At 46.8% G+C, this 10,434-nt stretch overlaps 1 protein-coding gene across 1 annotated transcript; it reads right to left on the bottom strand.

The window, feature by feature from the left end:
• Positions 1–4,297: 4,297 nt before the first annotated feature.
• On the bottom strand, positions 4,298–8,295 carry LOC119282261 (protein SODIUM POTASSIUM ROOT DEFECTIVE 2-like). Its single transcript, XM_037562550.1, has 3 exons — positions 7,611–8,295; positions 6,732–6,807; positions 4,298–4,686 (listed from the first exon to the last, which is right to left on the bottom strand). The coding sequence occupies exons 1-3, from the start codon at positions 7,974–7,976 to the stop codon at positions 4,568–4,570; spliced, it is 561 nt and encodes a 186-aa protein (XP_037418447.1). The 5' UTR covers positions 7,977–8,295; the 3' UTR covers positions 4,298–4,567.
• Positions 8,296–10,434: the final 2,139 nt, after the last annotated feature.

Raw genomic sequence — 10,434 nt, 5'->3', positions numbered from 1 at the left:
AGTTTCTGCGCATTTAATGTGCATAATTCAAATTTGAACTACAAACACATGCTCTAGTGCATCAAAGTTGGTTGAAAAATCACATGTGTATCCTTGGGTGTATTTATAGGTCCCATGCAAGAAATGTGAGTGAAATTAAAACATCTGGGCGTCGTGGTTCAGCCAGAAAAATTGAGAAACTTTGTATTTTACTTCTGTAAATCCAAAACACGACTGAAAATCATGAAACTTGGCATGGTGTCATGACATGGCACCAACATGTTGCGGTAATTTTTTAGGCCGAATTGGGACAAACTTTGGTGTAAGTTTCTTGCAAACCGGAGGTTCCCTCAAGAAGGCTCATGGTTCCGAGAGCGAACGTGTCACCTCCGTGTGCGAAATGACAAATGTACACTGTCTTCTCCTGCCTTAATTTTTTACACAGGCAGATTAGACCAAATAGAAGTATCGTGCTAAATTTTGGAATTATTCCAGATTTCTTTGGCCTTTTTTATACATTAATTGAGTTTCTGTGCATTTAATGTGCATAATTCAAATTTGTACTACAAGCATATGCTCCAGTGCACCAAAGTTGGTTGAAAAATCACATGTATGTCCTTAGGTGTATTTATAGGTTCCATGCAAGAAATGGGAATAAAATTCAAACATCTGAGTGTCGTGGCTCGGCCGGAAAGATTGAGAAATTTGGTTTTTTTAAATCCTGTAGATACAAAACACGTCTGAAAATCATGAAACTTGGCATGGTGTCACGACATGGCACCAACATGCCGCGGTAAATTTTTTGGCCGAATTGGGACAAGCTTTGGTGTAAGCTTCTTGCAAACCGGAGCTTCCTTCAAGAAGGCTCGTGGTTCCAAGAGGGAACGTGTCACCTTCGTGTGCGAAACAACACTGCCTTCTCCCGTCTTAATTTTTTTACACAGGCAAATTATACCAAATAGAAGTATCGTGCTAAATTTTGGAATTATTTCGGGTTCGTTTGGCCTTTTTATACATTAGTTGAGTTTCTGCGCATTTAATGTGCATAATTCAAATTTGAACTACAAGCACAGGCTCCAGTGTACCAAAGTTGTTTGAAAAATCACATGTGTGTCCTTGGGTGAATTTCTAGGTCCCATGCAAGAAATGAGAATGAAATTCAAACATCTGGGCACGTGACTCGGCCGGAAAGATTGAGAAACTTGGTTTTTTAATTCCTGTAAATCAAAAACACGCCTGAAATCATGAAACTTGGCATGGTGTCATGACATGGCACCAACATGTTGTGGTAATTTTTCTGTCTGATTTGCGCAGGCGCACACATTAACAATCAACAAAGTTATTTTGGAACAAGTGTTGTCACGTTACAAATCGGAAACACAAGTATTATTGAAACCGTGGGCGTTCTACTTACCATTTACGTGTCGCCATGCGTCCCTTTTTTATTGGCTAGGAGGTGCCGTGCGGGGTAGCTATTTGAGTACGGGAGGGGTGCGATCAGACCCCTACGCATGCTCATCGGGAGGAGAGCCCTTTGACCTCTACCCGCCGCGCACTTCCCTCCCAACGTCTCCATTAATGGTGCCCGAGCCCCAGTTCTATGGCGTGGCTATGTGTCTCACTGGACTGTGATTTAAGAGAGAAAATGAAAATCTGAAAAGAAAGTTTTGCACGGATCTTGATGTAATGGACCTATATAGCATCAACTGCGACTTATAGCAATCATGATGAATATAAGGGTGATGACAGTGAATAATGATTGTCTTACATATTTAGGAACATAATTAAAAAAGCCACATGCGGCAACGCCCGAAATACAAAAGGGCAAAAGAAGAAGGAAGACAATGATCTGCCTCGCTAATCTCTACGTTGCCGCAGGCCGCAAGAACTAGTCTCCACGACGAGTGGCGATGAGCTCTTTCTTGTCCTCAAGATGCTGCTTGAGAGCATCCACGGATTCCTCCACCAGCCTTCCGCGCTCGATGCACAATATGGCATTCTCGTCCATAAGTTTCTCGACGATGACGCCGATCCTCTTCAACAAGGCAGCGATCTCATCCTGCTGCTCCGCACTTCTGACGATCTTCGCCCTCAGCAGGTTGCACTTGGCCCGAAGCTTCGCATTGCTCTCATTTAGTTGCCGGATGAAGCCGGCAAAAGAGGCTTTCATGTTGTCCTGCAATCTCGCCCAGCCAGAGATCTGATCCATCTGGCTATGGACGATCGCATGCATGCACCTGTAAGAGTCCTCGCCAGCCCGCGAGACATTTTCCCAGGCTACCGTGGTGCGAGAGGACATCTCTGCTGCATTCGCGGCGCGACGGGACATCTCTTCTACTTCCGCGGCGCGGCCGGACCAGTCTGCCGCATCGACGGCGCGGCAGGACCTCTGTGCTGCTTCGGCAGCGCGGCGGGACCTCTGTGCTGCTACGGCCATGCGGCGAGACATGTCGGCTGCGTTCGCGGCGAGGCGGGACATCTCTCGTGCTTCCGCTTCCATGCTCGCATCTCATTGGTGGCAATCTCTCGACACAGAACTCACGCTGGCCATGGCAGACGCAAAGGGAACAATGATTAATGACTTTGTTTTTATGGATGAGGAGTTGAGGAGGAATGTGCAGTCATCTTGGAGTAGTAGTATTTATAACCGAGTAGTAATACGCTCATAAGTGGGAAACTGTTTAGGTTTTGATCAGTGTGAACAGGTTTATAATTTGGAATGTGACGGAATGCGTGCTCAAAATTTAGTGACGGTTATAAGTGCGGCACTATTCCCGGAAGGCGCAACGTGGGCACGTACGCCTTCTCGGCCGCGTACGTGGCGTTTGCACCAAAGGGTGCACCGCAATAGGCAATGTTAGCACATGTCTTGTTCCAACAACCATGCGCGCTCGTTATTACCATCGCGCACGCTTCTTTTAATTAGAATGTGTGTGTCCGTCTAGCGCACACACGTTGATCTATCTAACTGTTTTAGTTTGTTGTGGCTAATCACAAACAGTTCATCCATGTGAAGTGTATGTCATTAATCGTAGACAATTTGATCTGGCTGACCCGTTTCTGTTCTGTTGCCTAATCGTAAACAGTTAATCCTTCTGAAGCGTATGTCCTCAATCACACACATCTTGATTTGGCTGACTGTTTTTTTTTGTGCTGCCTAATCACAAACAGTTCATCCGAGTGAACCATATGCTGTATATCGCACACGCCTTCATCAGGCTGTCCGTTTCTTTTGTTCCGCCTCATCGCAAACAGTTCATTGGACTGAACCGTATGCCCTGCATCGCACACACAACTAAAATCTGAACCGTGTTTGATGGCTCCACCATCGCAAACGTTTTGCATCTTTTTTGACGGTTTTTTTACACCACCATTTGCGATTATTGCATCGCACACAGTTTTTTTGAAGAGTCTCTAATCGTAGTGTCGCGTTAGCAGCATCCTGCAGTAGTGATGCAATCAAGCAACCTGCCCTTAAATGGCCACTGATGCAATGCATGCGACAAAACAACATACAGATGTTGGTTTTTGGCATGTTTTTGCGCAGCTAGACTGAGCTGGGACAAGTATGCAATGCAGGCAATATTTGAGATGATAACCAAACACACCCTAGGTGGCTGAATGGGCTTGAAAGTCCCTGAACTGAAAAATATAGATTGCTTACATTGTGATTCACACACTTGTAGAAACGCCGCGAGCGACGCAGGTGACTATATCCCACGCGCAGTCCAAGCATGGCACGATGGGGAGCGCAACCGGATCTTGAAGCGGCTGTTGGTTCACCATTGATAGGGTTAGTGTGCTCGAGGAGATAACTGAAAAATGCACCACCACACTAGTGGAGTGTGAGTGATAGATCTCTTCCTCTGGGCCCGACGCCGAGAGCATTGGATGGCACATAACGGATGGCCCTGAACTGGGCCGTGGATACAAGGAGAGCTGGTCGTCAGGTCCAGCACCGAAGTGACGACGTGTGCAAGGTGGGCCAACTCGATGTAGCATTGATCGAGTTCTGCCTCACGAATGTACACTGTGTCGGATCCATATGACAAATGACCGTGCAAGACACCGAGACCAGACAAGGACGAGCGCTCCTGTGAATTTTCGCTTAATGGTTTGGCAACTAGTACAACACCAATCAGATCGTCCAATATTATAACCCAAAAAATAAGGTCTTGTAAAGCTTCTTGGATTCTTTCCAATTGAAAGCGAGGTGTTCAAATAAGTGTCACGCCTTAGGACATGCCGTCTTCGGCCCATGCCACATCTGCGGCGTAACCGACGACCGTGAACCGATAAAAGTCAAATACACCTTAGGGAAAAAGCATGGTAATTTAACATGCAATTTAGGCGCCCCTTTGATAGACGCGAACAAGAGGGACGAGATTCCGATATAAGTTTTATGGAGTTCAGTGAGCGAATTAAGTTTGCCAATGGGCCATTTAGTACAAATCCGTACAAATACTAAGCTCGAGTTTATTTATCTGTTGGTGGATCCCATTGTCAGCCGGTGAGAAGTGTCTTTTCTTTTCTTTTCCGAATTCAGCTAATAAGACTTCATGCTGGGTAGGATGGACGATGAGGAGATTCACATGAGCAGCTCAGCCTTCTTGACCTTTGAGATGCTCTCGAGGACACCCGCCGGGGACACGTGACCCATCACCGTCACCTTCTTGCTCTCCAGATCGATGCTGAACGATGTCACCCCTGCACACATGCATTGCTTCCACGCAGTCAGTGAAAACAACCCGACCCAGCGGTCCATCAAACAAGCATGCATGAACCAACAGAATTACTTCTACCCCATGCCAACACGTTAGCTTCACGCATGCATGCATGCATGCATGCGCCAGTCACCAGTCTTTACTTTTTTTGACAGTCGCTGGAGACATACAGCCTAGATAGCTGCCTCACTGCGCAGAAACATGCAACATAGACACAGTTTTGTAACGTAGCTACTCCCTTGGTCCCATAATTTAAGGTCATTTTGTGAGCTAAAACAGCTTGCAAAACGATCTTATATTATTGGACGGAGGGAGTACCTGCCTACCTGCCAATCCATATACGATATTCTTCTATGTATGCATGCACGTCACTCTGTTTGGCATATACCGCGAGAATTATTCAGGGTTTCGGAAAGATGTATGTGGCATGTGAGGTTTCTGAAACGTATGAATTTTCAAAGGCTGCTCAACTAGTGTTTTGCACTTTCCACAGAGAAAGAGCCTTTTCAGAGACTCTGCAGTAGGAAGGGTGGTGGATGGGCAAGTGCAAGCTGCAAGATCTGTTCGAGACCAGTTGTGATGTCACATGGATATGTTGGAACTCGGCAGTGCCCAGTGGCGCAGCCCGGGTGACCACGATCCGAATCTCGTCGGGAATGAATTTGTGGTGTCGCATTCGGATGGGCTCCATTTTACTACTCGTATATATTTTGTCCACGGGGCTCCCCCGCCCTCCACATTGGATCTCGTTGGTACATTTAGGGTAATTTTTGTACGTACACAGAATAATTAGATACTCCCTCTGTAAAGAAAATATAAGCACGTAAAGAAATATTTCTTTACAAAGGGAGTACATACTGCCACCCGTCGTTGCTATAGTTCTTTAGTGTATACCTGTTTTCGTTTCCAAACTTAGGCACTACTCCCTCCGTTCCGAATTACTTGTCGCATGTATGGTTGTATCTAGATGTATTTTAATTCTAGATACATCCATTTCTGCGACAAGTAATTTGGAACGGAGGGAGTAGATTGTAGCGTTGGAATCAGCTAGGAGTTGTACTGAGTATAGTCGTTGTACTTCAAAACTACTCGCTTTGTAAAGAAATCGAGATCTATATTTCTTTACAAAGAGAGTAATTGATATTTATGTCGGTGCTTTCAACTCTCAAGCGTGGGATTTTAACCGAGCAGCTATACGAAATAATCTAAGCATATGAAGAAAAGCTAAGCAGAAAAGAAAACTTTGTTTGCGAGAACCTACAAGATACAAAGAGGTGGGAAGAAATCAAACGAAGTATTAATCTAGGAAAGAAAATTTCAGTTATCGTTATGGTGTTGTGCATACATGTTTAGTAGACTGAGACTAATGCAACCTGAGATATCGAAGACATAAGTGTGAGGGAACACATGCTAAATGAAAATCACACACACTACTATTAACTGGACATGATGCCGCACAAGTTGCTGCCGGAATTTATTGAAATTATTTCAGTCAGATTTGTTAGTATGAAATATTAGTATTTAGACTAAATTGAAACTAACATATAATTTAGTACACATTTGAATATTCCATAGTTGTGGAATATTTATTACATATGAGTAGTATGCATGGGGCATTTTAATATGGGTCTTTTCTGATGCACGTTGGCATGATGAGATGGCATATTTGAATGTTACTAAGAGAATTGTGGTTAGTGGTGGGGATCAATTATTTAGGTCATGCATGATGGCATAGTTGCATGTTAAGAGAATTGGAGTTGGCGGAGATCAACTATTTAGGTATATATAATTCGTTCTCACCTACATCCCCTTCCCCCGCGCTGCCACGTCTTGTATTTTTGTTGATGAGCTCTTGAAGACTACCTCAATGCTCCTACTTTGTATGATTTGCCATGTAGCCTTGTTAATATAAAGCGGGGTGGATGACTGTTTCGAGACTACCACGGATGGCAAAATCCACATGGAAAATAGCAAGCTTTTGTAATTTTGGTACACATGTTAATGCTAGTCCTGGCACATAGTACATACCTTCCATTTTGGAGATGTGCTTCCTCACTTTCCCTGCACACCCCTGGCAGTGTATAGCCACCTTCATCACGACCACCTGTGGACGTACGTACAAGAGCATCACATCTCCAGCAATTAAGCACAAAACACAAACAGCAAATGCATCTCTATCTAAGCTATCTATTACCTTGACAAAAATTAAATTTGTTGGCAAAAACAGCTTGCTCTAACCTGCATTGGACGGCACCTATTGTCCACAAGCTAATTAGTACTAATCTCTTTAAATTTTCTGCTTGTCTATATATAATCTCTCACTGCTCTCCATCTGTAAAAGGACATATCAACTGTGCTGTAATCTGGACCGCTCGTAATCTCCCACTGTTGTCCGACATACCTACTGTGCTGCAATCTGGACCGCTTGTGACCTTCCGCTGTGCTCCAGCCTAGTCCTTTTTGCTTCTTTATTTGACGTTAATGTTTTTACTGTATCCCACACATACTACCATATCTTCAGTTTTGACTTCACCGTATTGATGGACGGAAGTTACTGCTACTATTAATTACCGAGTAAATGCATCCCGGGCCCTGGGGCAAGGGCCCGGCTCATCACAGTTACTACAATTTTGCACTATAATTTTCAACATATGATAGTTCAAATGCATTACACGTTTGAAAGGCCAAAAAAACTGAAATGCGTATGCTTGTGAGAGGTGCATTTCTGATTTCTGCGTGCAATCAGCACAAGGAGTTCGCGAGGATTTGTCCTTCTGCTGATGTGAAACTGTTGATTGAAATCAACCAGTGGATATCTTCTCGTGGTGACCAGATGTTTGTAAACAAAATGTGCAAACAAGACACTAAGTACTGGAGCAGAATACGGCTGGTCGGGGGGCTACGTACTTGGAGGACTTGGTCGCCGGGTGCCACGGCCGCCGTAGGAGTGGCGGGTGTCGGCTTAGCCGCCGCAGTGTCCCGCGCCGGCGTCTCCACGGGGCTCTTGGTCACCATCGGCAGCGTCACGGCCACCGTCGCTCCGCGCCTCCTCGACATGGGCGGCGGCTGGGGCGGCGCCACCCGCCTGGACGAGACACGCGCGGCGCCGGCTCCGTCGGCACCAAGGCGCACGTACCTGACGTCGTGGAGGGTGCGCGCGTCCTGGGCGATTGTCCGGTCGGCGCGGCGCCCGACGACCATGGACCGTGCGTCGCCCGGCACGCAGACCGCCGTCGCCGCCTGTGACCGGCACAGCATCCCCCCGGTCCTCATGCCTGCCACTCACACGAACCACCGTGCCCAGCCTTCGCCGTGCAGTGCTGTCACACCCCACGCTAGCAACGTAGCACTCACCAATAACTACCAGCACAGGACTGGAGCTGGAGTGAGAAGAAGAGAGAGGGTCGCCCTCGGAGACTTGAAAGGAACGAAGCGGTGGGAGGAGGTGGAGAACAAAGTAGCTGGAATCACGGTGGATTAATGCCGTTTTTGTATGGCTTCTCGCTCGCTCCCGTTTCGACCGCTAGCTATCCCTCCTCCCTGTTTGACTGCTGTGTAGCGTGAGACAAGATTGGAATTATTGCTCGGGCAAAAGCCAGATTGTTTTCTTGGCTAGAGCCATATGTGTGTGTCGTGTGTGCTTGATGGACTACTGGGCTCTTTGGAGTGGTGCGCCCTGCGGCGGGCAACAGCGACAAGATGTGGTGCCGGGCCTCACAAGCGGGTGACGTCAGGGGCGCGACGTGCCGATAGGACACGGAGAGCAAGGGTGGGTTCTTTGCCTTGGGGCTTCCTCTGTTTTAGCTTTGGGGAAATTCAAAACTCTGTTTTTCAAAAAGAGGCATTTTATTACTTCGAATATTTAAGTATTACATCCGGTCTCTGCATAATTAAGATGCACACAGCTAAATAAGGTCCTCTCTCACAAACCAAAAAAAAGACGAAATACAAAGAGACATGTAGAGTCCGTATAGCGCCTAAACAGTAGGATTCAAAACTCTGTTGTAGGTGCATTCCGCATTTCCACCGAGCAATGTGTTGATCAAGCGTATGAGGTGTTCTGTGTAACGAGCGTGCGATGCATTAACACGTACTAGTACAATTTAGAATCGAGAAAGATTCTTTTTTAAGGAGGGCACTCTCCGCCGGTCGACCGATCGCTCCCCTCAGGAGCCATCAGATGCAACACACATAGTCGTTTGATGGTTTTCCTTCCCTTCTCTTCGGCCTTCATACTCTTCCCGGAGGTCACGTCCCTACCCTCCCCGTCGCTCATGCTCTTGTGTTGCCTCCCCCTCCCCTCCCTCCACCCTGGTGAGCTAACCACGTCGCAGTCGTCCTCGCCCCCGCAACACCCCCCACTTGCGTGCTCCAGAATGTTTTCCACCATGTTCCGTCGTAGCACCGGTCATAGCAGCTGGTTGGTCGGGCTGCCACCGCCACTAGATCTTTCAACATCCATCAAGCGAGCTCATAGCACCACCACACATCTCCCTCAACGCAGCTCCGACACTCACCGTCGTCGTCCTCGTGGCACCGGTTGTCTACGCTTGTAGCACCCATCCTAATATCCTAGTGCCTTCGCAGCTCCTACAACCTATGGTTGTAGCTCCGCCGTGCCGAGGTTGCATCATCCTTTGTAGTCACGTAGCATTGCCAAACCACGGTCATAACTCTGATTACCTACAGTTGCAGCTCCACCACGTCGAGGTCTCAGCATCCTTCACAACCATCGGTGGGCCGAGTATCATCTCCATACCACGGTTGTAGCTCCACCACCTATGGTTGTAGCACCGCCGTGCCATGGTTGCATCATCCTTCGCGGTCGTTGGCGTACCTCGCAGCATAGTCGTTTGATGGTTGTCCTTCCCTTCTCTTCGGCCTTCATACTCTTCCCGGAGGTCACGTCCCTACCCTCCCCGTCGCTCACGCTCTTGTGTTGCCTCCCCCTTCCCTCCCCCCTGGCGAGCTAACCACGTCGCAGTCGTCCTCGCCCCTGCAACACCCCTGTAGTGACCCGACCTCAGACGGTCAAGTCTCTGTGCTTTAGTGTCATCCCTGGATCGGTAATGCTGACACACACAGTACTCAAAGGATTTATAATAGAGTAGCAATCACACACTTATTACATCGAATGTCTCCAAAAGAGAACTTATTGCAATAAATATGGCTTAAGGCCATCTAATATGAAAACAGCGGAAGGCTTGGAAGATAAAGTGAGTCCATCAACTCCAACGGCATAGCTGAGCTGCACGACAACGACCTAGCGAACCTTACTCCTCGTCTGAAAAGTCTGCAACGTGATATGTTGCAGCCCGAAAACGAGCCAACACATGGAATATGCTGGAATGTAACACAGTAGAGCAATGAACAGGAATAATGCTAACACTATATGCATATTTGGCTGGTGGAGGTTGTATGGTTATAATGTTTTTGAGAAAAGCCAATTTTTTCCTACAACAAAGGAATAAGTTTTATTTTAACTATCATGGTAGTTGAAACAACATTGAGAAGGTTCCTCCAACTCAATCCCAATTAAAGTAGTTCATTAACCCAACACATTAATTTAGAGTGATGAGATACAATAGGAAAATCCAAGTACTAGATACTCAAGATGTCCATAACCGCGGACACGGCTAACCATGATTAGTTGTACACTCTGTAGAGGTTTGTGCACTTTTCCTCACAAGACTCGATCTCCTCCATTGGACTTCTCGCACTACATGATGTT

Source organism: Triticum dicoccoides, chromosome 1A, assembly GCF_002162155.2.
Source record: "Triticum dicoccoides isolate Atlit2015 ecotype Zavitan chromosome 1A, WEW_v2.0, whole genome shotgun sequence".
In the NCBI taxonomy this organism is placed as follows: Eukaryota; Viridiplantae; Streptophyta; class Magnoliopsida; order Poales; family Poaceae; genus Triticum; species Triticum dicoccoides.
This window is presented reverse-complemented; position numbering and strand designations above follow the sequence as displayed.

Excerpts from the sequence above, each read along its gene's own strand:
- LOC119282261 (XM_037562550.1), bottom strand. The coding sequence starts at position 7,976 with ATGAGGACCGGGGGGATGCTGTGCCGGTCACAGGCGGCGACGGCGGTC. Across the intron at positions 6,808-7,610 it reads CCGGCGACCAAGTCCTCCAA|GTGGTCGTGATGAAGGTGGC; the intron begins GTACGTAGCCCC and ends GTACGTCCACAG. Across the intron at positions 4,687-6,731 it reads GCACATCTCCAAAATGGAAG|GGGTGACATCGTTCAGCATC; the intron begins GTATGTACTATG and ends GCATGTGTGCAG.